This window comes from Onychomys torridus, chromosome 14 (genome assembly GCF_903995425.1).
Source record: "Onychomys torridus chromosome 14, mOncTor1.1, whole genome shotgun sequence".
Lineage (NCBI taxonomy): Eukaryota > Metazoa > Chordata > Mammalia > Rodentia > Cricetidae > Onychomys > Onychomys torridus.
This window is the reverse complement of record NC_050456.1, coordinates 35,052,785-35,071,236: the sequence shown is the minus strand read 5'-3', so window position 1 is coordinate 35,071,236 and position 18,452 is coordinate 35,052,785. Positions and strand designations below refer to the sequence as shown.

Sequence of the window (18,452 nt, the reverse complement as noted above, 5' to 3'; positions counted from 1 at the left end):
AATAGCTTAAATGTTATACTTTAACGATAGCTTTAAATTTCTATTTTCTATTTCAGGACTTTTTTTGTTTTTCGTGACAGGGTTTCTCTGTGTAGCTTTGGGTCTTTCCTGGGACTCTGTAGACCAGGCTGACCTATAACTCACAGAGATCAGCCTACCTCTGCCTCCCGAGTGCTGGGATTAAAGGCGTGCGTCACCACAGCCAGCTTGTTTTGATTTTTCAAGACAGGGTTTTTCCTGTGTAGTTTTGGAGCCTGTCCTGGAGCTCGCTCTGTATACCAGGCTGGCCTTGAACTTACAGAGATCCACTTTGCTCTGCCTCCCGAGTGCTGGGAGTAAAAGCATGTGCCGCCGCTGTCTGGCTTCAGGCCCATTCTTAAAAAAACATGAAATAAGATTTTAAAAGTACTAGAAATATATGTTGACTTGGTCTTTAAATCTTCATCTCATAATATTCAATTGAAACATGAATTCAGAATCATTTTTTGGAATGCATTTCAGCTGCAGGATTTTCTTAGACTTATCTGGAAACTTTAATTCTATGGTCACCACAATGAAGGAGTAATCAAGCCAAATTTACACAAATAACTCATCAATAATGTAGCATACTCAAAGGTTTAAACTATATGCTGCTCAAGTCTGGAGTTCACCAGAGCCTTTTTAACTCAGCATATTTATAGAAAAAGTATTACAGTCTAGATAATGAAAGTCAACTATGCAATTACAGCTTAATGTACCAAATTGACTATATTATTTAGCATTGTAAAAAACAAAAACAAAAACAAAAAAAAAATAGGCCATGGTGGCCTGTTATGATGCTTAATATTTAAAATAGACACTTAGTAAGAACTGCCTGGATTTTCACTGCAGAAGAGATTCTGCTGCACCCTCATGAATGCAATTTGCCTAGAACACGGAAAAAAAAAAAAAAAAAAAACGTGGATTTCTTTTCAGGACACAGATCAATGATGCTTTACCTTACACTAAATGGAGGTCATATCCATATTGCATACACATTTTACATCTTTATCAAAATTAATTAGATTTGATAAGTTGAATTAAACTTCCTAAATGGGGAAAACAAGAGAAAGCAGAAGTGGTGAGAAGAGTCACAGGGAAACGACTGTGAAAGCCGGACACGTTTTCAAAGTCGGACTCTAGAACATTCTCCTGTCTGGGTTTTCAAATTAATAAATACAGAGTAATATGTGTCTGCCATATAACTGTGTATCCAGGCTGTTTTCCTCCTCTGCTTGCCTGAGAAATAAAGCTGATGTGTAGTGCAAAACCTATTTTTTTCCCAAAATTATTTTCCATGTGTTGAATTTATTTTTTCAAAAAAGCTGTATAAGTAACTCCGTGGAATGTTTATGTCCTTAATGTCAGTTCTGGGCACTTATCTTCCTTGTCTCTAGATTCCGTGGATGGTGCTGTTGGGATCTTAGTTCATTTATGGCTCTTTCCAGTCATCATCCTCATCTCTATCTTGAGTCCTCGAAGGTGACCTTATCCTGGCAGAGGCTATCAACGATTCACCAGGCACTGGCATGAAGAAAGAGTCTTTGTAAATGGACACTGAAAAAAACAAACTACCAAAGATTCCTCCACTGACTACTGACTCAAAAGTTAATAATAAAAACAACATTTTTTAAGCACTGGGGATAAAAAGACATCATGGAAATATAACTTATTCCAAACTACATATAGAAGATAATCTTGGCCTGGGTACGGAAGAGACCTTCAGGTGCTTTTGTGGCTAAAAGGATTACAGCTTCATCTGGTTGAACTCTGGAAAAGAAAAAAAAAAGTAAAGAAAGAAAAAAGAAGAAGAAAAAAAGAGCTATAGATATCCTCGTCAAAGCACAAAGTCATGGCTGGTTTTGTTTCAAATGAATAGTTTGCTTGTTACCATGGAAACCTAATGGCCTGCCGACAAAAACCTCACTGTAAACAGGGTACGTGGAGAGCTGGCATTTATTTTCCTTTCAAGAAGGTTTTATGTAGAGAATTAAATAAATGTAGGCCCTTTTACCTTTGGCTGTTACCCTTCATTGAAAATACTCCAAACTCAGAATTATTTAGAGGTTTCATGTTTCTCCCCACCTTACCCCCCCCCCACTTTTACTGTTGTTCGTTTTTGTTGTTGCTGTTGTTGTTGCTGTTTGTCGTTTTTTGTTTTCTGTTTTTTTTTTTTTTTCTTTCCCTCCCTCCCATGGCTAAGCTAGATAACTGTATGATGTCTCTTTTTGCATGCACTACTATCCAGGACAGTAAACCTGGGCTTACATATTACACAGGCTTAACGGAGTTTGCTTGCGGCCACTTGAACACCCAAACTACGTCATCTGTTCCTATGAAGAAACCAAACCACCATCTTTTATAAATTGCCATGGAAACCAAGTGCCTTCAATGAAACAAGCCTGAATAATTTTCAACTCAGAAGCTTGCACTGCTAACAAAGGCTTGTGTAAAACTATTTTGTAAACAGACGACACAGCCTAAGTGTGCACATTACAGGCAAGACGCCCCAGCCGCTTCTGAAGAAGAAAGGACCCACTGCTGCGTAAGCCCATGCAGACAAGATCATTTGTTTCGCCTCCTAGACAGCCATGGCCTTTCGGCTTATTGTCCACAGAAAGGAACTTCCCTTGAGACCAGACATAGGAGCAACACTTTTTTCTTCCAGGTTATTAGATGGGTCAACCAGAGCAAAAGGTTGCTGTGATCATACTTAGCGCAGAAGGTGGTAAAACACAGAAGTGATTTTTTTTTTTTTTACTCTAACCTCCATCTGAAATGAAATTGGCCCTGCCTTTAGAGGGAACAAGGAGCTGTTTGAGATTGCCGTGCATAAGAACTCTGCCGCGGAACTGGGCCTGAAAAATCTGGCTTTATTCTAAACTCTGAGGGTAATATGCCTCTGCCCTTTAGTCAGACTCTGTGCAAATTGTGAAATATTATTTTATTATTTTAACAAGATTAAAAAAAAAACACTTTTACAAAAAAACAAAAACCTGTAAAAATGATTTTGAGCTACCTGAGGACAAACCACACCTTTAACCAGCCAGTTTTCCAATGCATTGTAAATTTCACTTACACCTGTTGGTTATGAAAATTTGAAGATCTTTTTCCTTAAATTATCTCAGCTTTTAACTTCATTTAAAAAAGACTTTTGTCTAAAGAAGAATATTATTATGATCTGTTCTTTTCACACCCCAGGATTTAAAAAATACTGATTATGCAAGTAATTGGGATCTAAGTATTAAATTGCAGTATTTGCAAATATTAATATTAAAAAGCACAACAAAATGTAGTAGAAAATGACAAAGCTTGATTTTTTTTAAGACAACTGTAGAAATGTTTGTGCCAATTCAATAATTCAACTTAAAATATAATTTTACAGCTCTGTTCAATAAAGGCTCTTTCCAGGTAAGGAATGATAAGCAGCATGTGTGTTTGTTGGACAATATTCAATTATCACTAAAATGAGATTACTTATGCAATTTATTGGTTCTGTTATCTTGGGATAAATCTTCAGTACTTCATACACAATTAGTGTCCACAGGAAGAGATTTTAATAGGAACACCTGATACACTCTCCTTAATCTGTAATACATGTAAAATGATGTTTACCTCTATAGGTAAAATATGAACCAAATGCAAGTTGAAATTTAATGTATAATTTCATAGTCAGTTTAAAAGGGGACATATCAGAAGACCTTGGTAGTGATAGCATTAAGCTAACCCACATCCTTTAAACTGAACAGAAGAAACAAATGATTATCATAATTTCTTTGACTTAATTAGTCATATTGAAAATTTTTCAGAAGTTCAAAGTCATTCATTCTATCAAACCAAAGATTTCAAGAAAGTGACATCTGGGGCATGTAGCATCTGAACAATCTGCAATTGTCTGTATTTCCACTGTATTGCAACTAACCACATCTTTTCATTACCCAAGATTAGTAAAACAGAATTTTATTTTATTTTGTTTTTTTTTTTTGTTTGTTTGTTTGTTTGTTTGTTTTTTGCACTCTCTTTGCCAGGACACCAAGAGTATCTTTTGATTTAAAGAGAGGCTTAATTTGTCATCTTCTCTCAATTATCTTTAAGTTGATTTGAATGACACTTTTGCAAGGACTTACAGAAAAAAAGACCTCAAATCTCAGATTATTTGAAAACATGCATGTCCTTTCAAGAAAAAAATAACAAGGTTTGTTTCTTCTAAGCTATCCGGAGCCAACAAGCTGCTAGAAGTAAAAGTTCGAATTGTATCGTTAAGCATTTATCAAATACCTAAAATCTTTCCTAAACGTTCCCATTGTAAGAAAACACACTTCTGAAGTTCATGAGAACTGGCTGGTACTTCAAAATTCATTTTGATTAAACTTCTAAGAAGTTGCCGATGACTGTGAAGAACAGGGGGCAATCAGAGGTGAAAGCAAACAGACCACTGAGATGGTAATGAAATGGATTCTCACATGAGATCAACATCATTTAGACAAGCCAACAAACAGAATCTGTATTTTGACTTCAGATCAAATGCTCAGTTGCTGTCACTGAAAGTAAATGGCTAAAATGTGGAAACTTTAAAAATGATTTGGGTACATGGACTGGAAATTTTTGAAATCACCTTGTCTTTAATAGAACTAATGATCACGAAACCCTTAAAACACCCCTTTATCGACTACATTCCCATTCCTAACATTGCTATGTCTATCATAAACTGGACCCAACAGCTTCCCTGCACCATCATGGTAGTGTGTCAGCCTATAATGGAGAGAAGCCAGTTGAGCTGATTTTATTTTTAATAGGGAATCATCTAGCAATCAGGTTTTTGTTTTCTGGGAGAGACAAAATACCATGTAATCTCCAATTATTGACACTAACTGATCCCCATTAATCAGAAGCAATATCACTTTTCATCAGTTCAAAGATGCTTCTTTACATGTTAACATTTCTACAACTGGGCCTATTTTTTATTATAATTAGCAGTATTTCTATGTAGTGATATGAAGGTCTACTCAAGAGCTGAGAGGACCTGAGTGTGAATATTCACCACATTCACTAAAGTTGCCAGAAGTGCCAAACAATGCCAAAAATGATCTTATTTCCTTCAAACCTAAAAGTGAGAAAAAATATAACCAAATCACAATCATAGATTGTATAACTAATCATGGACTATGCAGGTTATAACCTAATTTCCTTTGCTTTTTTAAAACACCAGAGTCTTCTTGGATGTTTTACATCCATACTACCCTTGTTTTTCCATTTCCTACCTATTTTTCTACCATCTATTCTTCTAGTTCCACTGTGGATCGCATGTATTCCTGATCTACTGTGGTCCTTGGTTCCAGGTGACTTGTTATATATATCAACAGATGAGGAGTTTGGCCCTTGATTACATTTCTTTAAGAGAACTGACAGATGCAGAGTTACAATGTCAGGCACTTTGACACTAATGGCCCTTCATTTCATGTTTCCCACAGAATTGACTTGGCAGAGAAATGGAGTATATCTGAAATAGAACCTAGTCTGGTATACCCTGTAATACACAATGAAAACAATTCCATTCTTTACTTTCATACTGGGAAATATGATGAAATAAATTACAGCTGTACTAATTTTTCACCAAACATGAAATTTTATTTTAAGTACTTTATAATAATAAACTTATCTACCAACAAAATGTGTAATTTAAAGAATAATCCATTTAGTTCTGTACTTAAGACTATAAACCTAAAAAAATAAAATGATTATTTTTCATAATCATTTTAATTTTATGTTTTTATTGGTAATTTTAAAGTTGGTGACAGACTGATCTGATTTTGGTAAACTTTTCAAATGATTCTCCTAAATATGTGTTCTTTACCACAAAACTTTTTTTTAAATGTGCCTTTCAAATACCAGGGCCACTCAATAGACATTTAAACTGGCAAAAATTTACCTCCCCTCAAAAATAGTTCTGGTTGATGACTCCTTGCACTGTTTCAGCTGTGTCTCAACAAAGCAGAAGGTACACTCTTCTTGCAACTGGGCAGTTGATGTCAATGAGGAGTTATTGCATTTTCTGTGAAAACAACAAAATCATAGGGTTCAATCCCAAGCTATTTTTTTTCCTACAATATTCCCTTTGTGGTTCACCCATTTAATTCATTTTCTTAATGTTACTTTTAGAACGCAACGTATGTCATTTTCTACTCTGTCTTAGAAGAAGAAATGCTACTACAAAGTTGGTTTTTTTCTCAATGCTAATTTGAAAAGTTGGCTGAATATTCATAGTATATATGCATAGAATTGTATATGTTATTACACAAGCAAAGGAAGATATAAAAGCTTAACACTATAATGTGAAGTATGTCAACTAGGAACAGTCCCTAGTGGGTTAATGTCTGCTTGGAAATACAAGAGAGATATAAAGATAAAGCTTCTACACATTTCTATATGGATTACTTCATGAGCACATGTTCATTCAAAGCTCAATAAATTTATGAGTAGTGCTTTCACTACCCTGAACCCATGTGAGAATTTCAAACAGGAATCCAAAATTTGGAGTAAGGCTGAGGTGAAACTCTGGGTAGAAGCCGCAATAGTTTTCTCAAGGATATATTTACAACTGATTGAATTTAATTTCAATTGTACTAATTTTCATTGAGTTGATCTGAAATGTATTCTTATTTTTCAATAAAATGATGGGAAATTCTATGAGTAGGGATGAGCTTGGTAGTTTTGCTTGTTTTTGTAAGGCTCTTCACTGTTGCCCTGGGTTTCCAGGCTATCATTTTTATTTCTCGAGTCTCACCAGTATATTTAAATGTAAAAGTTTAATCAAATATGCATTGTGTTAAATTTATATGCAAATGAGTTACATTGGAGACCATAAAGTTTAGATTTCACTTAATTGACATTTTGATATTTTTCTTCTTCTGAATAGTTTGAGATAGCTGTATGTTATTTTCCTTTGGATTTTTTTTCAATAAATGAAATTATGTTAAATACTCTATTAGTGTTTGGGAAAATTTTCTGCTGTCAATAAGCAATTAACTTAGAAAAACAACAAAAATGAGATTGAGAATGACAATTAAAATGAAAGTGTCATCGTTTCTTTCACGATTAAGGAGCTTTTATAGACTCACCATCACAGTGAGCAGAATTAGACCACCAAGACTTGTGTTGATTTTTACATTCTTCATGAGAGATCGTTTATATGATTATAATAAACTCATAGACACTAAAATCTTCCTGAACAAATGTGATTTAAGAATTATGGTGTGGAGGCAGGCAGATCTCTGTCAGTTCGAGGCCAGCCTGGTCTACAAAGTGAGTTCCAGGACAGCCAAGACTACACACTGAGAAACCCTATCTCAAAAAAACAAAAACAAAAACAAAAAAATTACGATGTGGTGTAGTACCTAGGTGTCTGTACTACCTAGACATGAAATGATTGCAGCTCGATGATGCCATTATTCAGGCTGCAATAATCTTAGATTGATCATGCTAACCATATTCAGAGAGGTTTTTTTTTTTTTAATATAAATCACATGTTTGTTCACAAGGACACTGTTAACTAAATGTAAGTCTACCCGAGGAAACAAATACAGAGTTCCACAGTGATCAGTGGGAATTAAAGTGTAGGTGGAGTTCTGAAAACTAGCACAAGTCTTTCCTGTCTATTCGGCTTAATTTTTCCTCTATTTTTGCCATTATGCCTCAAAGTAAACCCTTGAGCAATAAGAAATAGAGAGATAATTAACATTTAAACCCATTAATTGTTTGAAAATCAACTCCCTCCCAATGGTTTCTTCACTATGTGTTAAATTACTCTGTATTCTTCATGAGCCTCTTTAATTTTACTCATTTTGTAGATCTAATCTATTTTTTTATTTCCTAAAATATTAGGAAATTATTCCAAGTTTTATTTATTTTTTATTTCCCAGAAGAAACAGCAACCCTGTTTATGTCAAGGCTGCCCATCCATGTTTTTCTATATTTAATAGGAATGAGGTAATATAGCATGACTTATTGCTGATTAAATTATATTTGAACTAAACTCAAAAGGCTAGGAAATATTCACAACTTTTATCTTTTAATATGAATTCATTGAAATTCCATAAACAGAAAGTAAGTCCTGTGTACTAGGGAAAAAAAAGAAAAGGGAAATTTAATTGTTGCAAACATTTGTTTTCAACACAAATATCTGTTGTTTCTTAATTTAACAAGCAACAATAATTTTTTCCTTTTTTTTTTTTTTTGATATAGGATCTCATGTAGCCCAGGCTGGACTCAAACTCACTGTGTAGCTGAGACATACTTTGAACTCTGGATCTTCCAGCATCTGAATACCCGAGAGGGGGTAGTTTGCATGTTAAAATTTTTTTAAAAAATAAAAATTTAATTTAATTTAAATTATAGTCATGCACCAGAAGGCTCAGCTCAGTTTTTCATAGTCAAAGCACAAATGTTAATATTGTCTTTGCAAAGAAAACCCACAAAGTTAACCTAAAGAAAATTAGACTAATTTAACATGTTTATAGTAAAAGCCCAAATTAAACATGGAAGTAATACTTTATAGGATCTCTTCTTTCTACTATAGTTTATTAATCATAGATTAAGTGATTTTTTTGCTTGTTTGTTTAATGTTCCAAAGACATATGACTTCCATCTTAATTCAAAGTCTAGTTTCTTTCCATATCTTTTGCAGTATAAATGTCCTGGTCTCCAATCACCTAGTAAACTTGAATATGCTATGCAGCAAACATTTTCAGACATGTTTGATAATTTAAATTACAAACCAATATTATAAAGATAATATGATATAACCTAGGCATGGAGGTTCACACATGAAATCTCAATTCTCAGGAAGCTAAGCACAGGAAGATCACCACAATTTCAGGTAACAGTGAGCTAGCATGTTCCAGGCCAGCCTGAACTATGGAGTGAGATCTTATCTCAAACAAAAGCCAAGCAAAAAATCTATATATGGAAAATAATAAATGGTACAAAATGAGAAACAAATAGTAAAAGTCAAAACAGTACTGAGCAGAGATAGATAATGATCTTCTAAATTTGTTTCTGTTTTGGATTATATAGCTGAATTCATTGGAATACACAATTTAGTGCATTCAATTTATTACTTAGTAATTCAGTGAACTCAATGACAATGGTATGATGTTATTATGTAGCAATAGTGCAGCACTTAATTGTTAAGTAAGTAGTGCAAGTGTTTTGTGTGTTAAAATTTACTAATGAAATGAACGTGCATCTTTTGTTTTTTGTTGATTAAGTTTTCGTGACAATATATAAATTATTTCAATGGAACGTTGCAAGTGTCCCAAAGGCCTTTACAATATAGAGGAACTGAAGATACTAAATGGCACCAGTTCTGATTATGCAACCTCCACAGAGCTTGTAATTCCTTACTCACCAGTCCATTCCTTTGCCCTCAGCAGTGATTTCTCTGTTTTGTCTTCTTTCAAGTTACAAACACTCTCTTAGACAAATTAGTTTCCTACTAATTGAGAGGAGCAGGTGTCCATCCACGCAGTCTTTTTAGTTGAGAAGAAGAAGGAGAAAACTGCAGATTTTCTGGCAAGAGCTAAGGAACAAGGAGTAGAAGCATAAGAAGAAGAAAGACAGGCAATGTCCCAGACTGTGCTCTTTCCATACTTGTCCCACGGACGGTTGAGACTGCATACCCAGTTCAGACAGTGTAGCTAGAGTAAGAGGCACACAAGGCCATCAGGTGTCTGAGGATGTTCAAACAACAGCGTGGTGAGGCTTGTGGTGTAGAAACCCACAGTTGTTCTCAGAGAGACGAAGACAAGAGAAGGCTATGGTTAATGTCTCTTATGAGGGACCAAAGCACAGTATCCACATCAGTAGAAGGGAGAAAAAGAAAAATTTCACAACCAAATTCTTTTGAATAGGTACACATGAACTAGAAAAATGAAAACAGAGTGTTACTGAATTAAATAAGCTTTTAAAGGATTTGAATAAGCGTACTTGTTAATATTTGACCCCATATACATGTTTCTCTTCTTTCCTTAGGCACTGTAAGTTCAGCCTAGCTGCTCTGCCGACTTTCCCCTTCCTATGTGAATTCACAACAAGCCTTAGGCTAGTCTAGAGTACATTTTACTTTAATATGTCCTTCATCAATCAAGTTCACATTGCAAATTAAGAGTATGAACTAGTTCACATTGTTCATACTCTTCACAAGTTTTTCATATGACTTTCTATTTTTTTTGCACCCACAACTCTGCCTCTCCCCTGTGAAATAGAGATACTAGCAACAGTATAATATGATGTTCCAGGTAATTGATGGGTAGTAGAGGACAGCGGCCTTTTTAAAGCACTTTAACAGCTTTGGGGAGCTAAGGATGCCAAAATGTTGACGAACATTACCATCTCTTAATGTGCTGCTGGTTTTTAAAGAAAAAGTGTAGTACTGAAAAGCACCTTGCACACATATTATTTTGGAAATGAACCTTTTGAATTATTTCCAGTTTCTCCAATAGGATTCCTTAACTCAGACACACATGCTATTTACATGATTTGCCATTTTCAAAGTGCGCATCTCCAGATGCATCATTTCATCTACTGTAACCCTTAAAGACTAATTACTCACTCACTCATTAGCTCTGTGAGCATGTGTACAATGGATGGCATGCCCCTTTTCCAGCCCTATGCCTCTCATGACATCCTGAGCACAATTTCATTTGAGATCCAGGATTTAAAAGAACAGTGTGTAATAAACATGATTCTATGTTATTATCCAGTATGTGCCCCTATGCAATAGCAAATCTAAGTTACCAATTAAAAGAAAAAACATTTGCTTTTGTTATAGTAGCAAGATACTACCAGTTATGACAGGCAGTCATATTTCAGAAATGGCAAGTTGTAAACAAAAATTGCACTTTAGGATTAATGAAGTAATGGGGCAGGAAAGAAGTCTCAGTAATTAAGAGGGTGTTCTGTTCTTCCAGAGGACCCCAGATTAGTTATCAATACCCATGCTGGATGGCTAACAACTGCCTATAATTCTAGCTCCAAAAGATCCAATTCTCTCTTCTAGTCTCTGTAGGTATCTATACATACAAAGCATTCACTCACTCAGACAGACAGACAGACACATACACACACACAGACACACACATACATACATGTATGCACACAAAAAAAACTTAAAATAATAAAAATAAAGCTTAAGAAATTAATGAAATATGGAACCATGTATAAATTGACCAGTCATTTTATTTGAACCTGAAAGGAAACCTTTATGACTCAGAATGCAGTTGGACTCATATTTTAATGTGAACTATAATCTCTTGGGAGAATCCTTGAAAATTAAGACCCCCATGGTTTTAGCAGGAGGGAGATTTTGATTCTATAGAGTTGGAGGAAGGGAGGATCTCTGCTTAAAAAATCAATTGATATAGTTAATTCTGATACTCTCATATTGGGCTAATGAAGATAGGTAGATCCTTGAAACTCATTGACCTGTCAGCCTAGCACAAAGTTATGTGCTTCAGGTTAGTGAGAATCTCTGTGGTAGAAAATGGAAAGGAAATATAATGATGGAAAGTGATTGAGGAAAGACAGTGTACACCTTTGACCCCAACATACATGTACTCCTACATGTACATTCACACTTTCACACTCACACACACACATACACACATTAACAAGTACATACATTGCATACATAAACACAGCACTTACTCAAATGTTCAATAAAAATAATTCTGGGCTGTGTGATGGACAGTGTGAGAATCATCAGATTCTTTACTGATTATGATTTTAACCCCAATAGCTGTATGACCTTGACTAGATAGTAAAAAAAAAAGTGTTCCCTAAACTGGGGCAGTGATTCACACTTGCAATCCAAGTAATTGGAAGTATGAGGCAGGAGGATTGCTGTGAGGACAAGGCATATCCAGTTGTATATATAATTATATAAAAGTGTCCCCTAGATCTTGTTTATTGCATAAGCTTCTTCACATCCCTTATCTATAATGGGGGAGAAGATGTTCTAGGAAGTTCATACATGTAAACCAGGGCTGACATGTAACAAGTATTCACACAAGTGTCTGCTCACCTATGAAAATGTTTCCATAGTATTTACCCCCTCAATGACACACTGATTAAATGGAGTATACTCACCAAATATTTATAGTGATGACTTTCACATAAGGACATAAGAATAAAGTTATATTTACATTTTAAATAATTTCCTTGAAAATCATCTTCACAAATGATCTTTATTTGCTGCTCCTTTTTTACATTAAATATAGACAATGAAGAATTTCCATGATATTTTAATGAGTCAAATATCTTAATATCTTTCCTTAACCCTACATGAATTACATTAGCCCCTAAATGAAGTAAATTCTCTGATCATTATAAGGGCTTTTTGAGTAGTTATGTTTATTTTAAGAAAACTTTAAGATAAATTTAGAAAATCTAAACTATTTGTAATAAATAAAGACAAGCTAGGAAATAACATTTATTATGTGTTTGTTTTGTACATAAATGTTGACCTCTTTTAAAATAACCCATAGGAGTCATAATTATTTTCACGTGTAGTTAGTAGCAAGTAATACAAAGACCCCATACTCATTTTATCTACTTGTTCCAAATGATGCCTTGCAAAACTGCAACAAATTGTCACAACTGTGCCCCTTGACATTGGCCAAAGCAATTAGTCATGTTCCCAAGTATTGGTTAAGCTTCTGTGTGCAGATTGTGTATGTGCATGTGCGTGCGTGCGTGCGTGCGCGTGTGTGTGTGTGTGTGTGTGTGTGTGTTGCTATACTATCACTTTTGTATGGTCAAATTACAATATTTCAACCATAAGGATCTCTTTCATGCTGCCTTTCAGGAAACCACTGCTTTTTCATTTTGCCATTGCAAGAACATATAGAAATGATACAGCATAATATTTGCATTGCAGGGTGTTTCTTCCCTTAGTGTAATTCTATGGGGTGTATCAGTAGCAATAGGTTTACATTCGTTAGTTAATGTTGCAGAGTTTAGCTGTAGGATAGTTTGTGTATACATTCGCCCAAAGAAAGGGATGGGTTGTTTCCATTATGGGACTCTTCAAAAATAAAACAAACAAACAAACAAACAAACAAACAAACAAATGAAAACCTAGAAAGAACTCTTGTCCGCAATATTTGTGTAAACATTGGATTACCTTTTTCTTCAGGATAAATGTCTCCTAGTAAATCTGCTGAGTTGTATGGTAATTGCATGTTTGGTTTTATATACACCTACTAAGTTTTTCCAGGGTTGCCTGCTATTTTATATTCCCACCAACAATGAATGGGTGTTCCAGTTTCAGTATATTGCTCTTTGGTTTCAATCATCCTGGATTTAATTTGCATTTTTCTAAAGGCAAATGAAAAGAATGTTTTTCAGTCTGAGGGTTGACAATAGAGAGATTTCTTCGGGGCCAAGCACTACTTACAACTGTAGTTCAAAATGTTCCATAACTTTAACACAGCCACAAACAGATGTAGCACCCACCCTACCCCATGATTGCTACCTGCCACACCCAATCAGTTGCCCACCATAAGCTTACCCCTTGTCCTACCCTATGTGTGTTACCAACTACCTTTCAATCTGAAAATGCCGCATCCCACTACCCTGTACCAGCTACCCTCAGTCACTGTGCCACAACTAAACAATGGACCACCTTATCCTCCCGCCCTACACAAGCTACCCTCAACCACAGCTAGGAGCTGCCAGCCTTAGAGAAGACTAGTTCTGTCCTGCTTGAAAATTCCCAGACTTCTCCGGTGGAGTTAAGTTCATCGCCTATAGTTCCTTTAGACTGAGAGCAATTTTTCATCAGTTACTTTACTTCCCATCTCTCATTTCCTCATAACTCTACTGGAACCTCCTGAAATCACCATTCAGATAAAATTCTGGCTTTTCATTTAAAGACAGCTTTAGGAAATCCAAACTGAAAATTATGGCTTACTTATAGAAGGGAGGGTCAAGATTCTGCTTTCAAAGACAAGCTGGCACATTTTATTAGGTTAACATCTCAACATGCTCACTATATACAATCTGGTTAAACACATGTCTACCATTATATATTTTCTGACATAAATTCTTCTTACTCCTCCATCTTCCTGTCTGGTTGGTTCTGTCTTGTCGTCCAATCTCTGTTCTCCTTCTCCAGTATTAAACATGTAAATTCTGTAGTTAAAAAAAAAAATCTGGGGGTAGGGAGGGAAGAGGTAAAATGGTTCACTGTAAGGAAAGGAATTTGAGTGTGTGCAGGGTCTTGTCAAAGAGATGTTCTTTACACGGTTAAAGTAGACCAGAAAATATAGCATTAAATTTTCTGCACAGAGTCCTAATGCAGTAAGGAACAGCACACCTCCCTGGTCACATCTTAGAGATGAGCAGGAGTAAAGGAAGCAGAAAAATTAGGGGAACTAATTGCCACATATTGACACAAAATTACACTCACTGGCAGAGGAAAGCAAGTAGGTTAAACAATCAAAATACGCTAGCCTTAGTGAAGCACACTTAACTCAGATTTTAGGCTGGAAATATGAATTGCCCAGTAAAAAGTGAAAATCACATTTGAAAGTTATTGAAAATGACAGTGTGTACACGAACAATAGCAATAATGAACACCATATGCTAGAAGAAATATCGATTTCTGTGACAAGATATAATGGACATATCCTTTAAGACTATTTTTTTTACATGTTTATCTATTTCCCCTGCACACTAATTATCTGTTGATCTCAATTGTAGGCTTTCTATTGTATTTATTCCTTCTGGGAAATAGTGCATCAAGCATAAAAGCAATCTACAGCACCAGTACATTCCTTTTCAACTTTCCGGCCCAGATAGCACAGTTGATTTGAGTGTGTGCAAATGCCTATTTTATGGACTCAAACACCATCTTAATTAGTGATACAAAGAGAGATAAACTCCATAGATACACACTACTTGTTGCAGCCAACCATCTGAGCAGTCTTTAAAAACAGTCAGAAATGAAGCCAAGGTACATTGTATGGCTAAAATGAGGTTTCTCACTATCACTGACAAATGGAGAGTCAACATTATTCTTTGTTTACCAGGCACTTCTCCAGTTTCCCTTATAACTAGAATGGCATAAAGAGTCACCAATAAATATTTGTGAATTAACCTTGATATTATTCATTGTTTCCCTTGTACACTCAATCTATTAGCACATCTTGTTGATTTTGCTTCTGGTATATATTTAAATGTATTTTCTCACTATCCGTCTCCAACGTGCCTACCTTAGACCGAGTTGCTATGAATTCTTGCTAAGATACAGACATCTTGTTGCAGACTTCTACATCATATTGGCTGCATCATACCTCACATTATAGACTGTTTGATTGTCTTAGAATATAAGCAAGTAAATACTTTATTTCTTGATATTTTAATGGCACCCCCTTGCTCACCATATAAGGACTGAATTATTAAATTGATAAAATGTCTATATGATCTACTTTCTACCATTCTCACTCATGCAAGGAGCTCTTTATTTTGTTTTCAGAAACTGAGCTTGTCTGAGTTTCTCCAATATGACTTCCATAGCCTTAGCATTCTTGTGCCTAACCCTAAATATGGCTTCTCTTTTATGTTCTCATTGAATACATAAGGAATCCTACTTCAGCTTTTATATCAAATCAGTTCATTTAGTATATGCATCCTGAGTTTTCCTTTATAATATTTCTCAGAAGCTTAATTGAATACTGGTGTTTTTTCTGAGTCTCACTTAACATAGTGTGAGTTCCAGGAAACCAGGTAGAGCACATATTTGTTGCTTACCATTTATTCAAATATTTCTGAGCAAAACCATGTCAGTGACTGTGTTTGCCTCTTTAGAATCTTCTAGAAGCCAATTTCAAAGATTTCCTTTGAGATCTGTTCCCTTCAGTCATGTTTTTTTTTCCTGGTGATTAAGTTCATTATACCTCAGTTATAAAATTTAAAACATCAGTATATGTCACAGTGTTGTATGAGCTTTCCTGATGATACAAGATTTTTGTCTGTTTCCTCTCATGCTACATGTTCTTCTAACTTCAGCTATGGATATCCCAAGATGTCTGTGTTAATTTTATCATGTTCCAGCCTATCTACTGTAAGAATTTTACCCCAGTAGATGATTTCCAAATTGAATTTATTCTCCTACTCTGCAAATCTTAAAACACAGATAGAGGTTAATGTTGAATCCATGCCTTGAGAATCCAATAACTAATCAGCTTCCTCTTCATACATAGTTAAGAAAACAAGTTCCACAATCAGTGTTGTGTTTTCAACAGACTACTTAAATAACCTTAGAGCTTTTGCAGATTCCGTCATTAGAAATAAGTGAAACCCAGAAACACAAGTTTTTATCCAACAGCTTAAAGTGTTTGTAACCTATATGTGCACCCTCCCAAACAATAAGTACATGTATAAACATCTGATTTCCAAGGATGTAGGAGCATCTGAATTATTAGAAAAAATGCTACAGGTAGGTCTGACTTAATAGAACACAAAATAAAATCTTTACATAATTCAGAAAACAAAGAAAGACAAATGTCCTCTTGAATTCTGAACTTCTCCCACAAACTGCCTATTAATATGGTCACCATTACCCCAGCTCCTGCCTTCCAGTGAATATGCTCAACTGTGTGTGAACCCACTGAGTCATCTTCACCTCCATTTCTCTCGTGTCTTCAGTCTAACCACCATTTTTTCCATTTGTAGTGTCTTCTACCTTCCTGAACCCCATTCTGTCTGCACAGAAATTCAGACTTTGCAACAGCATCTGAACTCGTGTCTCTGACTTTATGCCCCATTCTCAGATCTTTCACCACAATCCTAGCAAGTTGTCTTTCTAAATAGAGTTCCACTCTCTTATCGGAACTACAAGAACATGGCACCTCAAGTCTACAGGTTCCCTCTCAGAGCTCCTCACTGTCTACGTATTGCATATTGACTATAGTACAAATTCCTACATGTATAGCCACACTTAAAAAAAAATTTTGTATCTTTCTAAACTGATATATGGTGTGCTTTTACAGAAAAAAATACTATCCCTTGAGTGCATTCGCTCTTTCTAAATTCTTTGAATTAGACTCAAGGAATGTCTTCTGACTTAGTGATGTCTTCCAAATTATGTTTCTGGGACAAGAGGAGATCTAGTCATTCTTAAACATTTATGTCAAATGTTGGATTTTTATCTGATAATTTTGTTAAAATCCATATCACCTTTTAGTATCTCTTTTACAAGATAAAGATTTTGCTTTATAGTATAACTAACTGGTCCTTTCTTATTTTCTTAATAAAGACTGTAAGCTCCATATGAGCAGGCACTGTCTCCTATTTAATGTTCCCTGAAGTGACAGCATCAGGGATTAGTGCATACTAGGTGCTCAATTAATATTGGTTGAATTAAACTAAACATATAGGAAACAAAATTAATAAAAATGTGTACATACATTCAAACTTTTAAGAAACAACAAAAGTTTGTATATCCTAATGTACAGAATAAAGAATTTATTGTTCCTGGTGCATTGCTTGTTTTATTACTATATTTAATATCACTCATGTTTATAGGATTCAATTATCAACTTTTTAATAAAATATTAACATAATGTTTGAACATGCTCTATAAGATAGAAAAACAGTCCTCATCCCAAGGATCAGTTAACTTGAATAGAGAGAGATTTTACTATTGACATGCATAAGGCAAGACAGCTATTGACAGACCTAGAACTCAAACATGGGACTTTGATATCTGTCACTATAACATATGCTCATCTGCTCCTAGTATTATTTGTTTACAGATATTAAGTGAATTACTACACTAGTGATGGTTGAGAATTTGAATTAGTAAACAAGAACATAATGATGTATATTCTGAAACATGAGGAGACTGACTGACAAAAGAGTGAATGGATGATTTTATCAGAACTTCTCAGGTATATAATAGTGTGTATGTTTTATTTAAACAATGTGCACAAATATAAGTACAATCAGTCATGTATGTATATATATATATATATATATATATATATATATATATTAGTTAGCATCTCAATGAAAATTGTAGTCACAAATTTATTCAAATTTTCTTATGATTTTAAAATAAAAGTTGTTAGTCATTTTCTCAGAGGCTGAGTTAATCTTCTGGCAAAGGATTAAATCTGTTATACCACATACTCATCTTCAAGAAATAAAATTGGGAAACATTTCTTTTCAACAAGTTGAACCTTGTTCATGTTATTTTGAGGATACCTGCAACATCAGTATATATGAGGTTCACATAACTACAATCTTCAATTATTTCAGTGTTGGTTGTGTACAGCAGTCTGTGTATGGATAGCACTGATTGAGATCCCATGTGACACCTAGCCATTTGAATGCAGAGTTACATTGGAAATTGGGCAAAGACATGGTGTTCA

General features: G+C 34.9%; 1 protein-coding gene across 3 annotated transcripts in view; it reads left to right on the top strand.

The window, feature by feature from the left end:
• The window catches only part of Mdga2 (MAM domain containing glycosylphosphatidylinositol anchor 2), an 818,335-nt gene that overhangs the window by 774,930 nt on the left and 24,953 nt on the right, over window positions 1-18,452 (top strand). Inside the window, exons 17-18 of one of the 3 annotated variants that reach the window (XR_004946564.1) lie at window positions 1,416-1,955; window positions 2,298-7,001. Coding sequence is in view for 1 of the 3 variants with exons in the window: in XM_036206646.1 (XP_036062539.1) it covers window positions 1,416-1,504 (89 nt within the window). In the remaining 2 variants the exon portion in view is untranslated. Of the gene's footprint in view, window positions 1-1,415; window positions 2,156-2,297; window positions 7,002-18,452 lie in introns of those variants that run through there. The other 2 variants (XR_004946565.1, XM_036206646.1) reach the window with 2 other exon arrangements.